This window comes from Chrysemys picta, chromosome 4 (assembly GCF_011386835.1).
Source record: "Chrysemys picta bellii isolate R12L10 chromosome 4, ASM1138683v2, whole genome shotgun sequence".
Classification (NCBI taxonomy): domain Eukaryota; kingdom Metazoa; phylum Chordata; order Testudines; family Emydidae; genus Chrysemys; species Chrysemys picta.
In genome coordinates this window covers 86,577,332-86,604,534 of record NC_088794.1, presented here as the reverse complement: position 1 = coordinate 86,604,534, position 27,203 = coordinate 86,577,332, and the positions used below count along the sequence as shown (strand labels likewise).

At 46.5% G+C, this 27,203-nt stretch overlaps 1 protein-coding gene across 7 annotated transcripts in view; it reads left to right on the top strand.

The window, feature by feature from the left end:
• Nucleotides 1-27,203, top strand: part of PLEKHH1 (pleckstrin homology, MyTH4 and FERM domain containing H1) — a 95,851-nt gene that overhangs the window by 57,234 nt on the left and 11,414 nt on the right. For 5 of the 7 annotated variants that reach the window (XM_065592913.1, XM_065592911.1, XM_065592914.1 and 2 more), the window contains 10 exons: nucleotides 605-713; nucleotides 1,886-1,998; nucleotides 3,565-3,741; nucleotides 4,763-4,860; nucleotides 7,176-7,353; nucleotides 7,499-7,654; nucleotides 11,663-11,763; nucleotides 14,400-14,541; nucleotides 16,826-16,968; nucleotides 26,659-26,788. In XM_065592913.1, coding sequence (XP_065448985.1) covers nucleotides 605-713; nucleotides 1,886-1,998; nucleotides 3,565-3,741; nucleotides 4,763-4,860; nucleotides 7,176-7,353; nucleotides 7,499-7,654; nucleotides 11,663-11,763; nucleotides 14,400-14,541; nucleotides 16,826-16,968; nucleotides 26,659-26,788 — 1,347 coding nt within the window. The remainder of the gene's footprint in view (nucleotides 1-604; nucleotides 714-1,885; nucleotides 1,999-3,564; nucleotides 3,742-4,762; nucleotides 4,861-7,175; nucleotides 7,354-7,498; nucleotides 7,655-11,662; nucleotides 11,764-14,399; nucleotides 14,542-16,825; nucleotides 16,969-26,658; nucleotides 26,789-27,203) is intronic. The other 2 variants (XM_065592915.1, XM_065592910.1) reach the window with 1 other exon arrangement.

The window sequence follows — 27,203 nt, the reverse complement described above, 5'->3', positions numbered from 1 at the left end:
ATTTATTTTTCATTTTTGCTGCCCTCTCTGCAGCTGAGGGCTCAGGATACCAAGACTTCCAAACCCCACCAAAAATCATCACCGCAGAAAGACTTACCTTCTCAGTCCCTCTCCACCCACAACCCTGCAGGACTCTGTCTTGTATCAGGCACAGTTCATACAGCAGTGAGACAGACATACATGCACTGTGCACTACTACTCCTAGACAATTGGTGGGGGATCCTTGGAGCATGGTGCTCTGCTGTTCCAAATTCAGAGGCCCCATCCAAACCTGACTTACTCCACGCCTTATGACTTGATGAACAGTGATAGCCCCAAAGCACTTAGCTAGCCCTCCTGCGAGCCATTGCTGGCCTTTGGTCAAACTGGAACTTGGGTGAGCCAAAAATTAAATGAGTGAAGAGTGAGTAAGAGGGTGTGTGTGTGTGTGTGTGTGTGTGTGTGTGTGTGTGTGTGAGAGAGAGAGAGAAATATATTTACCTTTAATGGTGACCCTTAGCTTTTGGCACCTTGATGGCTGGTCATCTATAAAGATGACAGTGAAATGTCACTGGGTTTCCAGCATCACCTGTTCTTTTCATGCTGTTCTCTCCTTTATCCCCAGGATACATGGCTGTACCATCTGACAGTAGCAGCTGGCAGCATCAGTGCCAAGGTGGGCACAGCATATGAACAGCTAATTGGAAAATTACTGGATGCAGAGGGAGACGCACGTAAGTAGAAACCCAAAATGTCTTTCCATAGTGGGAAAGGGTGAGGAATGGTTATCTCTGTCACTGGTTTGAATCCAGCCACAGAAGAGAAGAGGGAATGGCTCAATAGATCAGTAATGGGATAAGGTGCCTTTCACCTCTAATTATACAGTAGCACTTCAGCAAAGGACTCAGGCACTACAGTAAACCTAGTCTGTCAATTAATTTATCAAAGCATCTGCAGCTCCTCTTACATTGCAGATCAAACTATAGTAAATATTGAGCACAGAAAGTTGATCCAAATCTGGGATATTCTTCATAAATAAGAACTTAAGGGACAAAAGTCTGAATCTCTGACTCCCTGGCACGGTTTGTGTTGAGTTTCACTTACCCATGTACCATGGTTGCATGCACATATTCTGTTTCTCAAACACACACACACACACACACACCTCTCCCCATGTCTATATGCATACACACTCGCAGCCACATACATTCACTCCCACACACATGCATATACTGTCTCACACATACATACACACCTATTTACTCACTCATTCCCATGTAGACACGTTCACACATACCACCTGCACAGATTCTGAGGTATACATACCATGCATAATTTTGCCGACATGCATGCATACACGCACACATAAACTCTCACACCCCTGAATACACACATACTCTCTCCTGAACACCCACATACAGACATACAGCTGTCTCTAAGCTTTGATCAATGTGCCATAATAGCTTCCACTGTGCCATAATAGCTTCCACTGATAAAGATCCCAATAGCATGTGTCTGTTTCACAGAATCGGTCTCTCACATGCATCAACAAATTGAGCTGCTTCCCACCACAGTCCAGCCTGTGTGAAGCTCTCAGATGGCCTGGTGGCAAATTGCAGGGCTGCTCTCTGCAGCCATCTGGCATTCTTGCTGGCATTCATAGCTACTTGGCCACTGTTAGTGTCATGGCTTCACTGGAGTCAGTAGAGTGACACTAAGGATTAATGTGGCCCAATGTAGTGCTGCTTGCCCTAATTGCTTGCTAGTTGGGCCAGGTTCTTTTTCTGTAGGGATCGGAAGGGGCTCTGCCATGGGAGATTTTGCTGGGAGATTCCTTCTCTCCTTGTACCAAACTTGCAACCTCAGAAATGTAGCAGTGTATGTTTTTACCTCATCTGCCACTCAGAATCTCCTTTGTGGAAACACCCCATGCTGTGCTACAGTAAGGATGGACTGCACACCTCACTCACTACTCTGCCATCAGAGGCGATGCAGACAGAAGCCCTCAAGCTCTTCAAGGTATTTAGAGAACCACTATAAAAGATTTTAGATGTTCTACTCAATTATTTTAGGGGAGGGGTAAACTGTGCAAGACATTTACTGCGACTCTGTTTGCCCCTACTGTTGGCACAGATGGGGCTAATGTGTCAGTCGTAATACAAGGGGCCAGGCTGTCTACCAGGGGTATTTTATTCTATGCAAAGAACCCTTGGGCCAGCTTCTGAATTGCAGGACTTGTCTATCTTCTTCTCCAATAGCAGCACTGGAGAGAGAGGAAACAACTTATTGTCAGACTCCCTAGTGCCTTCCAGCCAGGGTACCTGGGACAGGCAACTCATCACCTGATACTCACCCCTCTGCCTCTGCTTTGGGCCCTGAAAACATTAATACCAACATTAAGGCCTGGTCTATACTAGGAAATTAGGTCGGTATAACTACGTTGCTTTGGAGTGTGAAAAATCCACACCCCTGAGCAATGCAGTTAAACCGGCCTAATCCCCAGTGTAGACAGGGCTAGGTTAACAGGAGAATTCTCCTGTTGACCTAGCTACTCTCTCGGGGAGGTGAATTACCAGAAACTCTCCTGTTTGTGTAAGTAGTGTCTGCACTGAAGCACTACAGTGGCGCAGCTGCAGCGTTTTAAGTGTAGACAAGCCCTAAGACTAGAAAGCAAGGATGAGCTTAGGGAATAGAGATTTTGCTGAGGGGAGCAGGTAGCAGTGGAGTGGGTTCTTAAAAACAACTGCATTCAATGACCCAAGAGATACGACAGAGAAAGTTGTGTTTGGGGGTTAGAGCAGTGGAATGACTCAGGACAAATGGATTCTAATCATGGCTCTATCATTCACTCACTCTGTGAGAATGGGAAAGTTCCTTAACCTCTGTGCCTCTGTTTTACCTTCTACAAAATGGGATGATAGATCTTTATAAAAGAATCATACAGTATTGTACAGGAATAGTCTGAAACACTGTAGCTGACACTAGTCTCACTGTAGCGTTTGGGGTCATTACCGTTGACTGTTGCAGTATTTTATCATTTATAAAGGCACCTTCTCTGAGTATTTTACCATAAATTTGTAGCACCCTTGGTTTGCCAAGCTATGAAGCCCACTGGCAGATTTACTAGTGAGACCAAGATGCCTTTTATAATAATGGGGTAATCTGAACTCCCCTGTGTTTAGTATCATACCTAGACCCCAGTCATAACAGCGATGGAGTGGGAGTATAGTCTAATGGCTAGAACAGTGGGCTGGAAGTCAAGGATTCTGTTCCTGGCTTTTCTTGCTGTGTAATGTTGCATGATTGTAGCTTTCTGCACATACTGCAAAGGATGGGCTACTTGAGGTGCAGTCTGCGTATGACACATATAGGTCAAGGGGAGAAAGTTTGTATGCGAGAAGCTTGGTCTAGTAGAGGTTAGAGCATAGTCTTGGAAGTCAGGAGATCTGGGTTTTCTCCCTGTTTCTGCCACTGAAACACCTTGGAGAATTCATTTTCCTCTGAGCCAAAGTTGAGCTGGAAGGTGCTGTGGTGAAAAAGTGAAGTATTATTATTACCGCACATGCTAATTTCCCTTTTTTGTAGTCCTGTCAGCTGTTCATCAATGTCCCTGTGGAGGCTCCATCTATTGATTACCATGTGTCACTTGCCCAGACAGCGTTGCAAGTCTGTCTGACACATACTGAGCTACAGAATGAAATCTACTGCCAACTGGTTAAACAGACTAGCTGCCGGCAGCCCCAGAACCACTCAGTCATTCAGGTGAGCTTCTCTCGGTCACTTCCAGGCTGCAAGCTTTTTTTTTTTTTTTTTATCCATATTTTGAATAATTAGCAATAAGTCTAGTCCCCATAAAAGACTAGTCACCTTAAACACGTCAAGGTTTGTGGGGGCAAAAATAATCTGGAATGTGATGCGCAAAGAAAAAAAAAGGTATTGAGTAGTGCAAAAGCATGTTTAGGTTAAATGCTCAACTATTCACCAAAAGCAAATTCCAAATACTGTTCAGTTGCAAAATTCAGTTTGTGTTGCATTGAATAGTTACCAAAGTCACATGGTATTGGTTCCATCTCTGATTGTGATATAATTAGCCAACAGGATGAAAAGCATGATTAATACACTTGAATGTGCATTTTGAATTTTGTGATGTGCTTATTAAGTTAGTTGCCTGCATACGTTACAGCTCAAAGATCCAGATCCACATAGGTATTTATGTCCCTAACTTCCATTGATTTCAGTAGAAGTTGGGATCCTAAATATTTTTGTGGATCTGAGCCAAAGTGTCCATTGGATTCTTGATTGTAATATTCCCAGTTCAAATCATGTAGAGAGCAAGAATGACCAGCAGGAGAAATTTATGAATAATTTGAAATAATGAGTAATTCTGAGAGTTTTGTGATCTGTTTGCAGACAATAAAAAAGCAACATTCACTGAATAAGTAGTTGGGAACTATTCACACAGCTCTTACAGTAGCCAAGATTTTGAAAAGTGACGACTGATTTGTGGTGCCTCCATTTTTGCCTCCAGAGGAACATTGATGAACAGCTGACAGGACTACAATTTGAGATGTCAAAGAGGTCTGATGTTCAGAAAGTGCTGAGCACCTGCCTCTGAAAATCAGGCCCCTTTAAAGCACCTCAAGTTGCACACCCAAAAAATGGAAGCCCCCCAAAATCACTAGTCACTCTTCAAATTCTTGGCCCGAGTGTCTTGCACAAGGGTAACTGGCAACAAAAGCAGAGCAGGAGTGATTGCACCTTATTTGCCCATTTTTCTTCCCAGTGCTGGCAGCTCCTGGCTTTGTGTGCTCCTCTCTTTCTTCCTCAGCACCACTTCCTCTGGTATATCAAACAACACCTGCAGCGGCATGCAGACTCCAGGTAAAGAGCATGCCATCTTCTTCTTTCACTGGCTATGTTGCCTCCAAATCCCTTCTGCATCAACTACAGGATTGTAGTACAGTAAGGCTAATTTATGACTGACCCATGCAAAGGTGAGTTGGAGATGGAGATGACATAAGAAGCCTTCCCCAAGGTGCCAGGCTGTCCTTGATCAGAAGCTATCTTTCAGCCACTTTTGACCCACTTTTCAGTGGGAATATTTCCTAGTCCATATGACTGTATATATGACAGTGAGTATAAATGCTGTTGAAAGGTCAGCAGGGCTTCTGGGGGGAAATAAAAAAAAAGTTAAGGGTCCCTGGGTTAACAAACCCAAACTGAATTCCAAAGAGAGAAGAAAAGTTTATTTAAAACTAAACAGGACCCCCCACCACCTTCTCCCTACCCTTTTATCCTTTTAGTAGGAAGAATGTTTCAAAGTGGAAGGTTATGTTGCATAACACTCTAATCTTTCCTGCACTCCCCGCCATAAACACACCAACAAGAAAACAACCAATGAGAGCTTCTTTAACAGCAGTAAGCCATTCTAGGGTGTACATTAGTTGTCTGTTAATAGATTTCTTGGGTAGTTTAAGGAGCTTGGACTTCAGCCTTGAGTCTCCCCATACTCTTGGGGCATGCATCAGTGGCCAGGTAATGCACACCCTGTTGTGGTTTATTGCTATGTGAAGACTAAACATGAGTAAACAGCTGTGTCATTTCAAACACAGGCTTAGATACAACCTTTGTCAAAAACTCAAATCAACACTCTCCTGGAATTTGAAATAGTTTGTATAATCTTTCTAGCCGATGTTTTTCATTTTCTTTGCTGCTGCCTCTGCACTTGCTGGTTCCAGCCAGAATTGGAAATGCCAAAATTCCAAAAAGGGAAAGGGGCATTCTCACAGTATTGCCAGCTCAGTTGGAAGCAGAAAATTTACCCTACTGTCCTGCCCTGATACTAAGTGGTGGGACCTTTTGCCATCTGTGGAGGGTGAAGAACCCCAGTAGGCCAGCCTGTATTCCACCTTGGTTCCACAGCCTGCCAGGGATATCAGCTGGCGGCTCCTTCATGAAGCCATGACCACGGGCTTGTATTTGGCATGGTTCACCCCTATCCCCAACACTTGCCCTTTTTGCGGTTTGAGGGAGACTTTGGAGCACATCTGTTTAGAGTGCACCAGGTTGCAGCCTCTTTTCCGGTTCCTCCAGAACCGGCTGAACTTTTCCCCGCGCTTCCTGATTCATGCACACCCTGTCCATGGCCCCACGAAGTCACGGGACCTCCTCATCAAGCTCCTCCTGGAATTGGCTAAAGTGGCCATTTATAAAACCAGGAGGAGGATGCTGGATGGGGAGGTGCTCTGCAACTCTGGGACCTACTTCCGTTCCTCCCTTCAATCACGTATCTGGGCAGAGTTCCTCTGGGCAGTGTCTGCTGATTCCCTAGCTCCAGGCACCAGCATTCCAAGCAGGTGCTTGGGGCAGCAATCTGCAAGGGGCGGCAGTCCGTGTGTTTTTGCTGCTCCAAGCAGGGCGCCGAATTGCCACCGTGGACGGCGGGGGCAGTCCGTGTCTGTTAGGGTGGCACACACGTTTCCGCGGCGGCGGCAATTTGGCAGCAGCTTCTATGTTCAGCTGCCCGTGGGGGCAATTCGGTGGCTTCTGTCTTCCAGCTGAAGACAGAAGCTGCTGCCGCCGCGGAAACACACATGCCGCCCAAATGGCACACGGACTGCCCCCGCCATCCACGGCGGCAATTCGGCGCGCTGCTTGGGGCGGCAAAAACAGTAGAGCCGGCCCTGTTCCCTAGACACCTTTGAGGAACAGTGGGTGTTGTCCAGGGTTCTCTGCTCGGTGTCGCCCCCCGGTTCCTTGATAATGGCCCTATGACCTCACTCCTGTCCCTGGTTTTTTTGCAGTTGTCCCCTGGAATTATTTGAGTCCCGGGTTCAGCCACTCCCGCCCTTCGACCGGGAGAGGGACCTTTAGACACGGGCGGACTTGTGGCCACCCATTCCCGATCTCAATAGGTGGAAGCAGAAAATTCTATAAATCTTACAAAAGAACCTAGCATCTAACCTTGTTTTGCAGACTGAAGAGGTTTGGATCTCAGTCCTAACACGTGTGTGTTTATCTGAATCAAATCTAATCTCCAACTCTGTAGAGGTGAATAAGGACGCTTGCAAATATACACATTTTCACTTGAGCAAGATGCCAGGGGAGAGAGTTACTGGGGAGAGAAAATGGTAATGGGCACAATAAGTGTATCCAAAGCATGTGTTTGTGTTGTCACTCTCTCACCCTGGGATTAGGAGTGAAATAGGCAAGTATGCCATTTACTGTCAGAGGTCTGTGGAGCGCACGTTGCACACTGGAGAGCGGGAAGCCAAGCCTTCGCGAATGGAGATTGTGTCCATTTTGTTGCGGAATCCCTTCCACCATTCACTCCCCTTCAGCATTCCAGTGCACTTCATGAATGGAACATACCAGGTAAGACATGGGTGCCGGGTACCTATCAGGTAATTGAGTCCCGCACTGGGGTCTTGCTAGAGTTTACATTCTTTTGCCACTTGTGACTAGTTCTGTCCCCCAAGATAGACTTATTTAATTATTTTAATTTCCTGTTCCATTTCAGGTCGTGGGTTTTGATGGTTCCTCAACAGTGGATGAGTTCCTCCAGCGGCTGAACCAGGAGACAGGCATGAGGAAACCATCCCACACTGGGTTTTCCCTCTTCACGGATGATCCTTCTGGCAGGGATCTGGAGCACTGCCTGCAGGGCAATGTGAAGGTAATTCCCTCCCCACTAGTCTAATCAAGACAAAGCAAGAGTTAAAGCCTAGTGAGGAGCCTTGACTTTCTTAGCAGTAGAACTTGCCTTGTCTTGACTAGAGTGTTACCATGGTGTTGGTCAGAATGAGCTAGCTAGCACGATCTAACATTACACTTTTAGATGTTAGTCAAGACAAGATCCTGTTGTGTTTTGGGATGCCAGGTACATCTATTCAAACTCAGTGACCGAATTGATAAATACACACATACCATCTCTTGACGAAGGTACCAGATACTTCCTTCAATGTTACTGAATATGCCCTAACTTTCCATTGACAACAGTGCAGCCAGTTACTCCTAGGGGAATTCTGCGCCAAAAAAATTAAAAATTCTGCGCACAGTATTTTCAAATTCTGTAAAATTCTGCATATTTTATTTGTCAAAATAACACAATATAAGCACACCAGTTTCAATTATTTTTGGTCATTTTTTTCAAATTCCTGTCAGCAAGTATGTCTGTAACAATACAGACAACAAAAAAGATTCAAGAAATGTTTTTTGACAAATAGATTCCTTACTAGGCAAATACAGAACTCTGACGAATAATTCATTTAAACTACAATACAGAACTGTATTTCCCGCACCCCTCAGAAGCAGTGCAAAGACTTGGGGGAGTCAGGGGTAACAGAGGAGCTGAGGGAGAGGGAAGTAATTTCTGGGAAGAAGCCTGGGTGTGAACTTGAAGGGTTGTTGGGTATGGGTGGGAAAAGTATGGAACAGGTTTTTTGTGAGGGTGGGGAGAGATTGTTAGGGAGCTTCCCTCATGCAGACCCTGGCTGACTTCTAGCCTCTCCCATTCAGTCAGGCACATCTGATTCTGTTCCCACGTGTCCCTCCAGCCCCACTCAGACACCCACTCCCCCCCATCCCCATGTGTCCCTGCACCACCTCCCCTTGTCCCCATGTGTTTCTGCCCCCAGTCAGCCACCCTCCTGTCTCTATGTGGCCCTGCACCTCCTCCCCCATGCCCATGTGGCCCTCCACCTCCCTCCCCCCCTGTGGCCCTGTGCCTCAACTCCCATTCAGTCCCTGCCCCAGTCTGTCCTCCCCCACTAGCTCTTATGAGCCCCCATCTGACCCCCCAGCTCCCCCACGCTGTCTATCTCCCCATAGCCCCTGTCTCCTGACCTGGCCTGACAGGTGCTATGAAGAAGGCACGCTCTTTCTCTTTCTTAGATGGCCAGGAGCAGCTGCTCTGTTCTATCACACAGCATCCTCTGGTGGGAAAAAGGCAGAACTGCAGCAACTTCCCAGCAGAAGCTTTTTTCTTCACAAAAAATATGCACAGTTCAATAATTATGTGTGTGCACAGTGGCACAGAATTCCCCCCAGGAGTAAGCCAGTTTAGGAGCATACAAGCATTTAAGACAACATGAGACGTTTCACTCAGTGCAAGAAGAGACCTCACATCCAGAGTTTCTGTATGTAGATATCACTCACACTCAGTTTGATGGCTGGCTGGTTAACTGGGTGGCACAATGGTTATGCCTTGTAGAGACCAAATTTTGTCAGTGACTTTGGAGAGCCCATCCTCCCTGTTGGCATAAGGGTTGCACTTGCATCTAAGATACAACTTATGCCACCTAGAGATTGATGGAGCAACATTAGCAATGGCAGCTTTGAAGAGGACTCGCATTCCAGCTGCATGGAATTTGTTGCTGTGGCAAAGTTAGAGAACATCAGAGGGTTAAAAGTACTTTACAGAGTAGGAAGAAAATGCTTCAGTGACTTGCTGAGGTGTAGCGGGGTGAACACCCACTCCAGCCCTGAAGGGGTTGGAAAAGCCCTGCAGAGGGCTGGGGCTGTGGAAGGAAGCAAAACCCCGGCTGATTGGCGAAGTGGCTGCAGCTGGGGCCATGCCCCAAACAGAGCAACTTGGCCTTATATGAAGGCCAGGGCAGCCAGAAGCTGAGGAGTCTCCCTCTGACTGGAGAGAGAGACAGGCCTGGCTGCAGGGAGCTCCCCCCAGGACCTAGAGTGAGGCAGGGCTGGGGAAAGGCCTTGGGGGCTGGGAAGCCCTAGGCCAGCAACTCCCCAGGCTGCAGGGCCTGGCCCTAGGCCCACATAGGTATTGGGGTTGCAGAGGGGCAGCCTGAGGGTGGGTAAAGGCAGCCCGTCCAAACCCCTTGTTGCCTGTGATGATTGGCTGATAGACTGCAGTCTGCCCCAGGGCGCGGGGGCTAGATGGTGACTGGCAGTAGCCATGACTGAGGTGACGTGGGGGTAGGGGATGGGGGTTCCCCTGGATGGGGAGACCCAGAGAGACAGAGTGGGGTACTGCCAAGAGGGCAGCACCCAAGCCAAGGGCACCAGGGTCTGGGAGGGACACGGGGCCAACGACAGGACACCTCGCCTGCAGAGGGCTCTGTGGTGACTGGTGAGCTAATTCCCGAGACAACCAGCAGGAGGCGCCGCAGGGGTGAGTCTGCATCTGATTACAAGAGGAAATGCCACAGTGAACTCCAAACAAGTGATTCTCTTTTTCAGCCTGATATAGCTGATATGATCATGAGCTTTGTTGGTGATAGAAACATGATTTAGGAAGATGGAATGTTAGAGTGCCCAATGGGGTCCTAGATAATCATGGCCCCCAGCTCAGTTGGTTTGGGTATTATCCAAGGGGTCCTCAAACCTTAACTCAAGGAGTTGGGATGTTTGATCAGTTAACCCAAGTAGCCTCTTATGCTCTTCACTTGTCCTTTATTGCTATGTTAAGGAGGAAACAGATCTTTACCAGACTGTTGCAAAAAGAGTGGAGTAATTAGGAGAAGGTAACTAGAACTGCAGTGTTTAATAGATGAGAGACAAGGTGGGTGAGATAATGTCTCTTATTGGACCAACTTCTGTAATGAGAGAGACAAGCTTACACAGAGCTCTTCTTCAGGTCTGGGAAACATGGTCAGAGTGTCACAGTTAAATACAAGGTGGAGCAGATTGTTTAGCACAAGTAGTTAACACTTATTTCAAGGGATGATTCAAGGTGAAGTGGCCAGTTAACACCCTTCTAGTCATAGGAGGGAAAATGAAAGGGGGGGGGGGAAGGGAGCTTGGTGAGGGGTTGTTAGTGGGTTATAGATTGGTGTAATAAGCCATAAATCCAGTGTCTCTATTCACTCCATGATTTTTAGTGTCTAGCAAAGTTATGAAGTTAAGCTCTCAGGCTCGTCTTTTGAAAGTGTCGTGCAGATTTCCTCTGAGAGTGAGGACTGGGAGGTCAGATATAGAGTGATCACTTTGTGAAAAGTGTTCACCCAAGGTAATATGGTGTCTTTGTCTGTCTTCATTTTCCTGTGTGAGTTTGAGAGCATAGTGATTGTCTAGTTTCACACACACAGTTGTTATTGGGGTATTTAGTGCACTGGATAAGGTGCACATGTTGTGATAGGCATGTGTAGGACCCAGGGGTCTTGAAAGGTGTGTTGTGGGGGATGTTGATCATTGTAGTAGGAGAGAGATGTCAGCAGGTTTTTCATCTGTTGTTTTGGCAGGGTCTGGTGCCACTTTGACTTGGTGTGCCCTGCTGTGGAGAAGCTTGCTTCTGATGATGAGCTTGGAAAGGCTGGGCGGTTGTTTGAAGGCCAGAGGAGTTATTTGTTATTATTAAAGATAGGTCTGAGATGCAAAGTTGAAATCCAGCTCCAAACTTTCCAAGATTTGGTGATACCCAGGATCCCGGGTATCAGATCCAGGAACTGTTATATAGACACAGGCCATTCATGGAGTTTGCACGGGACTGGAATTCACATCCAAACTTCCCCCTAGGTTTGGATCTGGAGTTTTCAATTGGCCAATCTCTAGTTATGTGTTGTCTAGCAGAAAAAAAGGTATGGTTGAATTGTATGTCATTTCCTGGCCGAATGTGTTCTTGATCCACTCTCTCCTTCGCATACCCAAACCTCACAAAGTTTGTTTGCTTACTTTTCATTCAAGCCTTGAGTCAGCCTGTCTCTCTGTGATCTCTTTACAGATCTGTGATGTTATTTCAAAATGGGAACAAGCCTTGAAAGAACTGCATCCTGGGAAATATGAAGGTAGCACAAGAATAGTGAAGCTGACCTATAAAAGCAGGTATTGTGCATAGTTTCAGGGAAACGCAACTTGGGTGAGGTAATATCTTTTCTTGGAGCATCTTCTGTTGGTGAGAGAGAAGTTTTCTAGCTACACAGAGCTCTTCCTCAGGTCTGAGTAATTTGAGGGAGTTGTCATTAAATATTTATTGAGAGCAGTGATCCACCTACAGGGCCTATAACTTATTACAATACACCTCTACCCCGATATAACGCGGTCCTTGGGAGACAAAAAATCACACCGCGTTATAGGTGAGACCGCGTTATATCAAACTTGCTTTGACCCCCCCCCCATTCCTTGTTCCCTGACCGCCCCCTCCAGAGACCCCTGTCCCTAATCACCCCCAGGACCCCACCCCCTACCGAACTCACCGGCAGTGGCGGGAAGCAGAGCAATGTGGCCCCAGCCCACTCCACTTCCCCACCACTGGTGAGTGCGGGGAGGTTGGGGAAAGGACGCCCCCCCGTACTCACCTGCGGCGGGAAGCGGAGCGCTGCGGCTGGGAGCTGTTGGAGTGGAGCGGGCTGGAGCCGGGCTGCTCCGCTTCCGCCGCTGCCAGTGAGTAGGGGGGAGGGATCCCTTCTCCCAAGCCCCCTCCCTCTAGCAACAAGGCTGGGGCTGGGGCGAGGGAAGCGGAGCGGGCTGCTCCCGGCCCCCTGCTAATCCCCCAGGCTACTCTAGGACTGCGGGCCCCCCAAAATTGTCCGTCCCCCCCCAGCTCCTGCCTCCTAGACCCTGGGGGGAGGAGGGGGGGAGGGTGACGTCCCAGACTGCCCCTGAGACCCTCTGCCCCTTATTCAACCTCTCAGCCCTGGCCTGGCCCGGCACCCTTAACACGCTGCTCAGAGCAGCGTGTCAGAGCTTTACCACGTTGTATGCGAACCCATGTTATATCGGGTCGCGTTATATCAGGGTAGAGGTGTACTGTTAGAACTGGCAGAACTTGCTTAGGGCTGGTCTGCAGATGAAAACTAATCCAGAATAATGTAAAGCTGCTTGTCTTTACTTTCAAGGCCCTTCATGACCCATCCCCACCATATCATTTCTCATTCAGTATTGAAAAGTCAGTTCCCACGTTCAATTGGCCCATGACGTCAGCCTCCATCACCACAAAGTTTTAAAACAAGCATCTTCATGCTGTGTCTTGTATTTGGGAGAAACTCTCCATAAACATGTGCAAAACTAATTCATTATCCACATTAAATCCATCCTCAAAACTCTGCTTTGTTGGGAGGCCTACAAAAACAATTGACAATAGTTAGGCAGCTGGTGTTCTGACCAGTATGGTCTCATTGTTTCCTTGTATTCCCCCCGTCTGTCTCCAGCTTTTGTCTTATACTTAAATTGTAAGTTCCTTGGGGCTTTGTATGTTTTGTGTTAGTACAGCACCTAGCATAATAGAGTTCTGGTCCATTACTGGGGCTTGTGGGTTCTATAATACAAATAAATAATAAGCTCATTAACTATTCCTGATTAGCTTAATCAACTTTTAATCCACTCTTATTCCAGAATAAGTGTGTCCACACATGGAGTTAATTTTGAATAAAACACTCGTATTCTGGAATAAAAGTATCCACACACGGAGTTAATCAGGAATAGCTACCCCAGAAAAATTCCCTGTGTAGACAAACCCTTAGTCTGGCTGCATTCCATTCCCAAATGTATGGGAAGGGGTATATGGGCGAAAGATAAAATCAATACACTGTGAAAGATATAATAGACTTGGTACCAAATAAAAACTAGATACAGTACAACTAAAGTTTTGTGTAGCTCCATCCAGACAGACTGGATCCTGAAACAAAATTAAATAATACATACTACATAAGAGGAAGAGAGAATTGAAAAAGCATAGGTCTACCTTGCCGGGGGGAAATGTAGGCTGCCGGAGCCTTGCAATGAAACGAAGTCATTGGGACAAGAAAATACAGGAAGCCCGTTCTAAATGGTAGGAGCTGCACAGGAGGACGCTCTTGTATGATACAGAGAGATGCTAGATGAGATGGGACAGTAGGGAAGTAGGAGGCAGAGATCCATAGGGAGAGCTGCACTGAGTTCATGGTGGGCTTCATACACAAGAAGGGCATTTCTGAAGTGGACCCTGAAAGGAATAGGGAGCCAATGGAGAGCTGTCTGTGGGTGAGGGTGAGGTGAGACCATCCTTTTGAAGGGTTCCACGCTGCTGGCAAAAGTAAGCCCTCCTTCGGAACTGAAGAATTAAATATCAAGGTTTTCTGTATCCGCACCCATACACAAGTAAAGGAATGGAACGACAGGTTCATGCAATACTCCCTTCGTAGCTTAGTCAGAGCTAGATCTGGATTCTGTGATAGGTGGAGGAGTAACAGGCTGTAATAAATACCATCTATGTCTGTACTTGACAGAAGGGAATCTCTTCTCCCAGTTTTATAAAATATTGCTAAGCTAACTAGACACTTTTCAGTAAATGGATGGCTCACAAACTGGAATGGCTTCAAAAGCTATTCTCCTTGTTCGTGAACAGAGGGCTTTAGTCTTCAAGGCTCTCAGCACAACTCCTTTCTAATGCGCAAAACTCACTTTGAAAATAATGGTTATTTCAAATCTGTTCGCAGCTAGTGCCTGGTACCTTTTCTCCTCTGCATTTCTCTCCTTTTTAGATTGTATTTTCGAAACCAGGCAAAAGGTGAGACAGATAGAGAGCGGTTGCTGCTGGCCTTCCAGGTCAGCAGTGAAATAGCCCGTGGGAGGTTCCCTGTCAATAAGGAGCTGGCTCTGGAAATGGTGGCTTTGATGGCTCAGGTGAGCAACCAGCCCAGTGTGCTGTGGGACTAACACTTTTTTTTTTATATATATTTAACACTATTATAAATGCTGGAGGTGAAGCGGGGTTTGAGAATGGAGGCTGACAGCTCATTACCTCTCCCCTCCCCCCCCCCGTAAAAACCTCACGACCCCCTGAGGGTCACAATCTCCAGTTTGAGAACCCCTGCGCTAGGGAAACCAACACTTTAGGCTTTATTTTGGACTGTCCAAAGAGAAAGATGTGGTATCTGGTGATGTTCTTTCGTCAATGTCTTTATTTCTGTTCTATAAAGAACCTGGGGCAGAAGGATAGGAGAAAATTCACACCTCTTTCCCCACATGCTACAATGACTCTGCCATTTTCATGTGCTCTATTGTAGGTGTAAGTTCTGTTGCCCAGTTAGTTGGGCTGCACATCAGCCAAGCTGTACATTGCATTTCCTCAGTTAAGCAATTATGGCTGGTACAACAGAGATGGTGTTTCTTATCAAACTGCTCACACTCGTGCCAAAGCAACATCACTCAAGTACATTATTCACCGTAAACAGTGAAAAACTGAAACTAAGCTAAGAAGCAGCGTTATCCATGTGCAACGGTCTTAATACAAAAAGAGGGGATAAGGTAGTTTGTTGCCGAAACTCCTGCAGGAAGACAGTAATTGATGATGTTTACTGCTTTGACTGCATGTGTGCATCCATCATTCCCTCAAGGGAATTCTATTCTAGCAAGAGCTTTAGGAAAACACAGCCAGCCTGGGAAAGCCCCAAAACAGCTCTGCACAGCCATTCTGATGGAGATATTACAATATCACTGTTCTGATCTTAGCCTAATGGTCTGAGCACTCCCTGTTATACTGCTAACAACCTAGAACCTCACTCAGGAAAAGCATTTTGCAGGGTCCTAAATTAGGCCTCCATATGTAAGTTACATGTACCATATTACCATTGTGGATTTATTCACATTGTGTGGCAAGTATTGTTGTAGTAGACTGGACAGTTGTGTCTTACTGGACTTTAACTGACCTGCTGTATTGGCTAAAGCAAATGATGAATCTGTTCACTAAGCCAGTCAGAGAAAAGTATCCTGAAAAGCACATTTCTTAGACACAGGAGGAGGAGGAGGAGAGGCTCTCCACCTTGTTCAAGCAGAGCTTGAGTACAGCGGAAAGAGGCGTGATGCAGGGAACCAGTTGCGGTGCCCTGATCATCACTCACTCAGCTCTAGAGTAAGTGAAAGCTGCAAGGAGTAGCTTTAATTTGTGCCATTGGCATAAGATCCCTTTGAGGCCTCACGTCAGTGGGGAAAATAGGCGGCGAGTTATATGGGCCCATACTTCACCAATATTAAGAAAGGTGGGCCTGGCTCCACCAATGTTTGGGCTTATATTTTCAGAGCCGTCCCATCCATAGGATGGACCGGGGCAACTGCCCCAGGCCCTGGGCTTTTGGGGGCCCTGCGCTTTAGGGGGATGCTGGCAGCAGCGAGCGATCTGGCCCCAGCCCGCCCCACTCAGACCTGCCTCTTCCCGCCCCTGCCTCGCTCCCACTCCACCCCTGCCCCCAAGGCCCCGCCCCACCCCACCTCTTCCTGCCCTCTCTCCACCACTTCCCCCAAGCCCCCATCCTACCTCTTTCTGGCTTCTGCCCCCTCCCCTGAGCCAGCAGAGTGGGGCGGGCTGGGACCGGGTCACTTGCTGCTGCCAGCGCCAAGCCCCCTGCTAACCCCCCCGGCTGCCCTGGACCCCGTCTCCCCCTGAAGGCAGTTGGTCTGTCCTACGGATGGCACAGCTCTGCTTGGACCCATTCTGGGCACCACCAAAAATTATACAAACCTGGCACCCATGGTGGGGAATCCCCTCTCTACCCAGCCCATGCTCTTAAGATCCCTGACATGCTGGGGATTGTGGGGAACGGCTGGCACAGGAGGGAGCAGAGCCATTTCTACCAGCAGAGTTCCCTTAAGCAGGGAGAAATCTCCACCAGCTACCTCTAGCAACCATGCACTGCAGCAGACTGGGAAATCTTGCTTATGTTGTTTACAAATAAGCTGGTTTCTTATTGGTCAATTGGGGATGGGGGTGGGGAATAGCAATACATAGAGATCAGTTTTCTGGCACACAGAGTGGCTGGCCCAAATCTTGCTTCACGCTCCACAGACTAAGAAATTTCCTGGGCAGGCCTATCCCCAAGAGTCACTTGCTGTGTATGGAAAGGATATTGGTGCAAGAACTTGTCATTTTTCACTGTGATATAAACCAATACCCTTTAACATTCTGGTGCAGGTGGAATATGGAGACTTGGATCGACCAGTATCTTCAAGCCCTGGGGGGACACCACAGTCCAAAATGCAACATCTTCTCCAACAGATCTTGGACAAATTCTATCCCAAACGTTACAAACAAAACATTACCCCTGAGCATCTCAGGTGAGACTAAAACAGGCCATGTTCAGTTATATAAAATTTTGCTGTGGAAAAAAAATAGGCCACTTGCTACTACAAAATACATCCATCCCTTTTTCTTATTTAGAAAGAAAGTTTAAAGAGAAACTGTCAAGAGACGTGAAGTCCACAAATCTATTTTGAGTTCAACATATAAGCATAAAAAGAACTCAGATCCCAGGCAATAGATGCCCTTGAAAGATGATATACAAGCCAACCTAGATTAAAACAGCATTCGCAAACAAGCCACCCTTCTACACACAAAGGAAACCAGTCTAAAAAACCTGTTACCCACCTTGGCTCCAACAATCCTGATATGCCCAAAATCAAAATCCATGCCCTGCCTGAACTCCCCTCAAACCACAACTCTCTCCAGATGGCTGGCCAAATAGATGGGCTTTGAAGTATGCCCTAAAGTTCAACAAATCTGGGCTTCTTTGGCCATGAGAGAGTGAATTCTGAAGTCTAAGCGTCACTTTAAAAAAAAAAAAAAAAAAAGAATCCACATCTGTACCAACTAAGCTATAGCTCAGGGGCCTCCATTGATCTCAGCTATGTTGCCGGGGGAGCATGGCAATCTCCCAGATAGGCAGGTCCCAAGCCTTTTAAGGGCTTTATTGATCAGAACTAATATATTAACTCCACCTGGGAATGAACTGGTGGAGATTTCATATTCTCATAGCAAGACATGCTGCTTAACAAAGAGTCTATGGCCCTCTGCACCAGCTGCAGTTTCCAAGTTGACTTAAGTTGTAGCCCCATATGGAAAACATTACCACAGTCTAATTGTGAAGTGACTGATGATGATGATTGATGATGGTACTAAGGTACGCACCTCTCCTTGGGAGAAGACAGCCTGGGTTAGACAGGCTTCTACCACATGGAAGAAAGCTACTATTTGAGATTTTGCAGATACTGTTGCACAGTTTCTAGCACAATGGGGTTCTGGTCAGTGACTGGGGCTCCTAGGAACTATCACAATACAATAATAATGTGGAAGCAAAGAACTTCTTTATCTCCTGCACAACCATGGCATAGGATCCTACCAAATCACTAACTTCACTGACTAACATTTTGAAAAAAGGAAGCCTTTGTTAAAAATTCAACAACATCACCCCTTCAGTTAAGGTGTGGGAGCTTCCAATATAGATCCTCTGAGACTCTACATTTGGGTAATTACACTTTCCTCCTTGAACTCTTTCCACTGTTTCCATTCTCCATCACTCCCTATCCTGAACTGCTGTGCAATATTGCGCTGCTCTGCTAAACTGTTGTGCTTTTGTTACAGAGGGGGCTGAACTTCTGTGGCGGGTGAAGTGAATCCTATATTTTAGACAGACAGTTAAAAGAACATTATTAAGGTTGCAAAGTCAAGCACTCAACAGTTAGAAAATGCCAGAATTAAGGTTGTCTTAGTTGAGCCCCCTGGTGCATATGCATTATGATACAGTCTTTAGTTACATTATTGCATACTATTCCTCCCTACAGGATCCCTGCCTCATTCAGTGCACAATCAATGAGCAGCTACTCAATATTTTATTTTCTCCACATTTTCAATGTGTGGCCCCAGGCCACATTTACTGCTCACTATTCAAATCCTGTTCCGAAGACAGAATTGTTAATTTCTTCCAAGGTGGACTGATTTAAATGAAAGTGATTTAAATTAGGAACCAGAAAACTTTGATTTAAATCAAAAATTTTAATCTTGTTTTGCATTTATACTTCAGTTACTTTCCTAAAGAAAGATTGATTCTGATTGGTTGATAACTAATCAAACGTTGATTTGTAACTAAATATAGCCTTTACACTAAATTTGGTGATTCTTTTTGCTTTCTTCTTTCTTGGTAGTCCATCAAATCCGATGATGACAAATCTGTGCAGATCATCAGTTGTTGGTCTTATGGTGTGTCCTTTGGTGACTGTACAAGCCAATTCTAGAGGTGCACATTTTGCTGCACATGGTGCATGGGAAGTTCGCGGTCAGTGGATTGTGCGCTGCTGATCTCTCTGACGTCGTTCGTATGCCTCTTGTAGACACCGGCAGCGGTCTTCCTCAAAGGTGATGCAGGTATTTCTGACTGTTGCATGCCACTGTGTTCTGTCGCTGGCGGCGTCCTCAAGGTCCCTAGGTTTGATACTGCTGTACTGCAGATTGGCTTTGATGGTGTCCTTGTAACGTTTCCATGGACGACCTATATGCCGAATGCCCTGGGAGAGCTCACCATACAGAAGCTGGCGGGGGATTCTGTTGGCATCCAGGCGGCTGACATGACCGGTCCAATGTAGCTGTGACTTCATGATCATCATTTTGATGCTTGTCATCTGGGCTCTCTCGAGGACCTCGAGATTGGGCACTTTGTCTTGCCAGCGGATCTTCATGATGTTGTGGAGGCAGCGCATGTGCAATACTTCGAGCTGCTTGATGTGACGCCTATATAGTGTCCATGTTTCGCACCCGTACAAAAGAGATGAAAGAACAACAGCTCTGTACACAAGCAGTTTTGTTAACATCCGGATGTTGTGGTGATTTAAAACTTTGACACGCAGACAGCCAAGTGCCTGGCTTGCTTTGGATATTCGTGCATTGATCTCATTATCCAGTGATCCATCACTGTATATGACACTACCCAGATATTTAAAGTTCTCCACTACTTTCAGCTGAGTGCCGTCGATGGAGATACTCGGGACAGAAGCATTTGATTCAGGTGCAGGTTGATGGAGAACTTCTGTCTTTCCGAGGCTGATAGTCCGAAAAGTTGCGAGGCCTCTGCAAACTTGTTGACAATGTGCTGAAAATCATTTTCAGTGTGAGCCATGAGGGCACAGTCATTAGCAAAGAGTGCCTCAAGAAGGAGTTTCTGCACTGACTGAGTCTTTGCATTCAGGCGACGGAGGTCAAAAAGTGAACCACCGTGCCGGTATTTCAAGTATATACCTTGGTCCAGATCTTTCAGTGCACGGTTAAGGACACATGCAAAGAACAGGTTAAATAGGACAGGAGCGAGAACACATCCTTGTTTCACACCGTTGGTGATGTTAAAGGGGGCTGATGTGGCTCCATCAGACAATACTTCGCCTGTCATGCTGTCATGAAAAAGGCGTATAATCTGGACAAATTTTCTTGGGCAGCCAAGTCGTGTTAGAATGGTCCAAAGGGCTTCCCTGTTGACGGTATCAAATGCCTTTGTCAGATCTATGAAGACAGCATACAGGTGCATGTTCTGTTCAATGCACTTCTCTTGTATTTGTCTGACAGCAAACACCATGTCGACTGTGCTCCAGCCAGGTCGAAAACCACATTGACTTTCAGGTAGATTTGCCTCGGAAATACTGGCTATTAGGCGGTTCAAGATGATGCGGGCGATGATCTTCCCTCCAACAGAGAGGAGGGATATGCCTCTAGTTTCCACATTCTGCTTTGTTGCCTTTGTTCTTGAAAAGAGAGACAACAGTAGCATCACGAAGGTCCTGTGGTATGTCTTCATCCTCCCAGATGTTGATGATCACGCTGTGGAATGCTGCTAGTGCTGCTGGACCTGCTGCTTTATATATCTCTGCTGGTATCCCATCTTTTCCAGGAGCTTTCCCTGAACTCATCTGGCTAACAGCTTTCTTAATCTCATCTATAGTGGGCGGAAAGTCAAGATCTGTCAGAGCAGGTTGTTGTGGAATTTCATTAAGGACATTATTATTCACGGTTGATGGTCTATTGAGAAGGTTGCTAAAGTGTTCTCGCCATCTTTTGTTGATGCCTTCTTTATCTTTAATCAGCATTGTGTTGTCTAATGAGAGCAATGGGGTGGTCCTTGGTTTAAAGGGTCCATAGACAGTCTTAATAGCACTAAAGAACCTCTTTAAGTTGTGGGTCTCAGCATAGTGCTCAATTTCTTTGGCTTTGCTCTCCCACCAGTTGTCTTGTATCTGACGGAGGTCTTTCTGTGTTTTGCTCTGAAGGTACTTGAAATGGTCCCATTTAGAGACTGAGGAGGGGTCATTCTGCCATTCGATAAAGGCTTTTCTCTTTACTTCCAATGCTGAGCATATTTCTTCTTGGTTCTCATCAAACCAATCCTGATGTGTTCTTTTCTTTGGTCCAAGAGATGTTATTGCTGTGTCAGTCACTATCTGCTTGAACTGGTCGCACTTTTCGGTTACAGTACCAATCAGTTGTCCGTGGGATGTCAGTTTGTCATCAAGACTCTTCTGGAATTTGTTGAAACATTGAGCATCCTTCAGTTTGGCTATATTGAAAGCAGGTCGCACATGCTTAGGGCGTTTGTGCCAAGAAGGAACGATGTAGAGTTGAAGAGACATCCTGACTAATCTGTGATCTGTCCAGCACTCTGTGCCTCGCATTACTCTGGTAATCAGTACGTCTCGGATGTCTCGCCTTCTAACAATGGAATAATCTATCAGATGCCACTGTTTGGACCTAGGGTGCATCCACGTCGTTTCGTATTTGTCCGCTTGTCGGAACAGAGTGTTGGTAATGGTCAGGTCATTTTCAGAACAAAGACTCAAAAGAAGTAGTACATTACTGTTAATTTTGCCTACACCATGTGGCCCAATTACTCCTTTCCAGTTCTCGCTGTCAGCCCCGACTCGGGCATTGAAATCTCCAAGTAGGAGTAGTTTATCTGTTACAGGTGTGGCCTTGATCAGTCTGTCGAGATCTTCATAGAATTGTTCCTTTGAGTTGTCAGAGCATGTTAAGGTGGGTGCATATGCACTGATGATGGTGACATGACGTTTGGCATTTAGTGGGAAGCGCAGCTTCAGCAATCTTTCATTGATACCCACTGGAAGGTCTGGGAGTTGATGCATCAATAAGGTTTTTATTGCCAGACCAACTCCGTGTATTCTGTCCTCTGTCTCAGTCTTACCCTTCCAGAAGAAGATGTAACCACCTCCTGGTACACTCAAGAAACCTTCCCCAGGCAATCTTGTTTCACTTAATGCCACTATATCGATGTTATAACAGACTAGTTCTTGAGCAATGAGAGGTGTCCTTCTCTCAGGTCTTGCAACAGCTTCTCGATCCATGAGGGTACGAACATTCCATACACCAATGGTAAGTTTTCTCAAATTTTTCTTTTGGTTTCGGCCACAGATTGGGTTGAACTGCCAGCCGCGGCTTGCTGGCCAGTTGTTGTAGGGCAGGCAATTTTTAGGCCACCTTTTCTAGGCCCCTCCCTTACTAGGGTGAGCAGTGCTGTCCTGAAGAGGGCTGCTCAGACGCCTGGGATGCTGCCGGGCAACTCTGCTGCCCCAAATACAGAGCTGGACGACCACCTATCCACAGGCCGCCTGCGTGCAGGATTGGGACTATGACTCCCAGTGATAACCTCCACCTGTCGCTTTGCCCCTCCCCCATCGCCGCAGGACTTGGGTAGTATGATGATGTTTGATTTGCACAGAACCTGTGCGTGAAAGCTTTTGAGTGGTAGAGCCGTTGCACGGGAGCAATCCCACTCTCTCGACCTTAGAAGACAGACACCAATGGTATGAAAAATCATCATGACTGTAACTTCTCTGGTTGCAGTGGATGGCCTTGATATTTTTTGTGCCTCGTCAAGTCCTTCGCTTTCTACAAAGCGTTGCAGAACCGTCTTCTTGGCCGTTGGATCTTAGTGATCTCTTTCACCCAATCCGCCGGAGCTGACGTCGCATGCAGGGTAGGCATATCACAAATTCACTGAGGGTTTGAATCCCATCAGTTACACTCACCTGGTTTGGCCGGCCTGTCGAAGCCGTTGCCCGGGGTGTGGCCGCTGCGCATGCTACAGCTACTTGGAGCCACAGGTGAGAGCTGAGTGACAGGTGGGGACCAAAGTGGATGGACTACCCCCAAAGGGTACGACAAGTCCCCCCCCCATCAGAGGTACTACCCCTCCCTGGCCACCCCATACATCCCGATTCTTTTTGCTAACCAGGATACAACTATACATGTTTATTTAAGCAACTACATAGCTTAACATACACTTATTCAGATTCTTAATTTTTACTTTATTATGTTAGGAAATGGGGAATTTTGCATTTCTGATTTACTAAATTAATTTTTATACTTGTGATTTGTGTCAAGCTGCTTTTTGATGGAAATTTAAATTCAATTAAATGCACAAAAACAGCATTTTAAAATAAGTTTATTTAACTAATAAACAATCTTAAATGGGCTGGATACAGAAGAAAAAAGTAAATTTATCAAAATATGTTTTGCATTTAAAACCAACTGATTTATTAAACAAAAACTATTGTCTGTAATTAGTGAATTGAACTGATTGTTGGTCACCATGTCCCTTAAGATTTTAGAATTAATAGAGCTCATCCTCTCAGAGTTAGATTTTATTCATAGATTGGAAGAGGAAAATAAGCTTTCCTGCTTTTTCCAACTTCCAGTCAGTTTTGTAACTTTCAATGAAAGAGTCATTGAACTGAACTCATTGAACAAACCGAAATAAAGGAAATATTCTTGCTGTACCTGCAGAAGGTTGTCAAAAGCTGGGTTAGCACCTCAACAAACTTTGGTTCCAGGTGCTTAGCTAGTGACTTCCACCAGGTCAGTAGATTGATTGTTCTTTAAAATTTGACAGCAAACAGCTTAATTTATATTAAATTAAAAAACATATTATGTTTATAGATTACAGTTCTTCAGATCACCCTGGGATTTTTATTCCCAGGGGATTTTTCCCATTTATCACTCAGTCTCCACTGCTTTCCCTCTGAGGGGACTTTGGCAGTCCACTGCACCTGCTTCCTGCAGTTTTCTAGCTCTGACTCACCAGGCCACAGGCCCAAATGCCCTTAAACCTAACTGAAGTTAGCTGACCAGGCACAGGGACTCTTTGTGTTCTGTTTGTACAGCTCCCAAGAACAGTGGGGTCCTGGTCCATGATAGGAGCTCCTAGGTGCTGCTATAATAATAAATAAAGTAATAATAACAATTAATATTCACACAGGAACTCTGTGGAAGAGGCAGAGATAGAATCCAGTTGTCCAGGGCAACTGCCTTAAACTATGAGATCATCCTTTCTCCCTACCTCATTCACCATAGATCAGTAGTGAGCAACCTGGCTCATCAGGGTAATATGCTGGCAGGCCACCAAACAGTTTGTTTACATTTGCATCCCGCCTGCAGCTCCCAGTGGCCGTGGTTCACTGTTCCCAGCCAAAGGGAGCTGCAGGAAGCGATGCGGGCCACAGGGATATGCTGGCCACCGCTTCCCGCACTCCCATTGGCAAACTGCAGCCACTGGGAGCTGCGGGTGGCTGTCCAAATGTAAACAAACTGTCTGGTGGCCTGCCAGTGGATTACCCTGACGGGCCGCGTGTGGCCCTTGGGCCACAGGTTGCCCACCACTGCCATAGATCTTCCAATTTCTGCAACAAAAGACACAGGATTCCTACAGACATCAGCCTCCTTCACTACAAAATCCTGATCAATGCCCACAGCAGTTCCTTCCTCTGCACTGAATAAGGGAGGGGTCCTGTGGAAAAAATACTGTCATATAATTAAAGATCGTATTATACTGAATATGCACAAGGGGGCCAAATTAAGGTTGCACAGACAACCTTAATTCTGGCATCTCCTGACTTTTGAGTGCTTGACTTTGCAACCTTAATAATGTTCTTCTAATGTCGTTTTTCAATGTGTAATTTCCTAGGTTTTAAATAAACCAAACTGAATATATAGAAATTTCATCATCCAGCATCATATTGACACCCACATGGTTCATCAGCAGGGTTAGAACCTTTAGATCCACAGCACAGACCTCTGCCACTGGAGCTAACAGAGTAACTGTTAGCAACAGTAGGTGTCATCCTATAGGACCAGCACTTGAGGAGGCTGAGACACACCCTTTACCAGTGGTTATCACAGATATTTGCTGACAGCAGGGGAATGGTGAGACTCAGAATCCTTGGTTTCCATTCTAGCCTCTGGAAGGGAGTGTTCTCTAGCGGGCAGAGACTTCTGCCTGTTCTCCCACAAGCTTGACTCCTTCTGCCTCATCCCTTCCAATCTGTCCCTAGCCCAGTCCTGTCTTTTCCCCACCCCGTCTCCTTGTCCCAGTCCTATCCTCCTTGCCTACCCTGTGCCAGTCTATATTCCTCAGGCTTCTCATCCCAGACCCTGTCTCCTTGCACAGAAGGTTCTAGTTTCCCCCTCCAGGCTCACTCTTCAAGTTCCAATCTCCCCCTGACTCCCAATCTCAGTCTCCTTGCCCAGCCAGTCCCAGTTCCCATTTCCCATCTTCCCTCCATCTGGCTCCCAGTTTCAGTCTCATCCCCAGGATCTACTTCTGATCTCTACTTCCCCTCCCTACCCCCCCAGCTCATTGCCCAGTTTACCCTCTCCCTAGCTCATTCCAGTCTCTTTACCCAAACAGTCCTAGTTCTCCCCCTGCACTCCAACTACTTCTCAGATATCTCTCTCCTCCCCCTGCTCCGTTCTTCCCCCAAATACTGGTTCCTAGTCCCACATTCCTTATCCAGCCAGTCACAGTCCCCCAAACTCCTTTTTCAATCTGTGCCCCTTCCCCAGCCAACTGGCTCCAAGTCATCTGCTCCGTTTCCTTTACTGAGTCCCAATCTCCCCCTGGCTTCTAGTCTTAGTCTCCTTGCCCAACAAATTCCAGCTTCCCTTGCCTCCATCCAATCCCAGTCTCCTTGCTCAAATGCCCAGCCAGTCCTAGTCATCCTTCTTCTAGCCCCATGTCACAGTTTATCTCCTTCCCCCTCATCACACTCCTTGTCCCAATCAAATCCTTTCCTTCCCCTCTGGCATTGCTTTTGTCTCCTCTATATTCAAATATGACAGCTTCCTCCTCCACACTGCCTGGGCATCAGCAGGGGAGTCATTGAGAGGACAGGAGAAACAGTTTCCCTGCTCTCATTTCCAGTGCTCAGCTCCATCCTGGCTCAGAGCACCCTGAAGCAGCAATTACAGGAAAAGTCTGGTCCTGGCCTAGAGCATGCTCAGTGGCTCGGTGAGGATGGCACATGCACACTTTGGTCACAGGAGCTGTGAAGGTATGGAGCACACTCACTTGTTCTGTGAGGATGGCGCATGTGCAGCCTGGTTACACTTTGGAGTTGTGAGATACTCGAGCATGCTCACTGAGGATGGAATCTTTGGAGCGTTTAGTGACTAAAATTGAAGAAGTCTTGGAGCATGTATTTATGACTTGACCAAATCTAGGTAGATTTCATGGAGATGTGAAAAGGCAGAGCCTTAACACAGAGGCCACTCCCCTGCCAAATTTCAAATCCCTGCTCCAAAGCATGGGGTTGCTGGAGCTTTCAAAAGAAAAGGTCACCAGATTTTTTTTAACCTGGATGAGATAATGTATTTTCCCCTTAGTCGCCTCCTCCTAGATGACTGAACCGTTTGGCTAAAAGTTTCCTAAAAGATTCAGTTTGAAGCAGATGCCCAGTATGGAAAACTTCAGCCCAAATGGTTTGAAGTCTGACAATCTTATAAACAACTGAATAAGATCTTATGATAGGGTGTCTTGGGCAACCTAAATAATAGGCGGTGCTACCAGCTCTGCCTACAGTAGTTTAAAAGACACTTCCAGCCCTTCAGGTTGAAAAACACTGTATAAATGTAATGTTATTTTTACAGTAAGTTATTTGAAGACATGAGCAAATGTTATAATGTAACTTGGATTTCCACAGGCGGTTGGCTGACAGGCTGGCTACAAAGTGGATGGTGCTGCAGGGATGCTCTCCACTAGAATGCATTAGAATTTATTTGACAGTGGCCCGGAAATGGCCTCTCTTTGGAGCCAAGGTATTTGCTGCGAAGGTAATCACAGGCGGCTTCTTGCTGAATAGAGAAGACAAATATGTTGTAGAGACACTAGGGGTTGCTAGAGTGCCACAAATTACACACTAAAGCTCTTGGGAGTCAGAATTTGTCTACCAAACACGTAGTTTGTGGCAGGCTGGAGTGTAAAACTCCCCTCCACTAGCCTGCCAGGCACTAATTGTCTACATGAACCCTGCTGCGACACCATAAAAGTTCCCTAGTGGGCAGCAGTAAGGTCTACACCAGAGGTGGGCAAACTATGGCCTGCGGGCCACATCCGGCCCATGGGACCGTCCTGCCTGGCCCGTGAGCTCCCAGCTGTGGAGGCTGTCTCCCCTTCCCCCACAGCCACGCCGCCGGGTGGGCAGCGCTCTGGGCGGTGGGGTTGCGCGCTCCTGCTGATGGCGGGTGG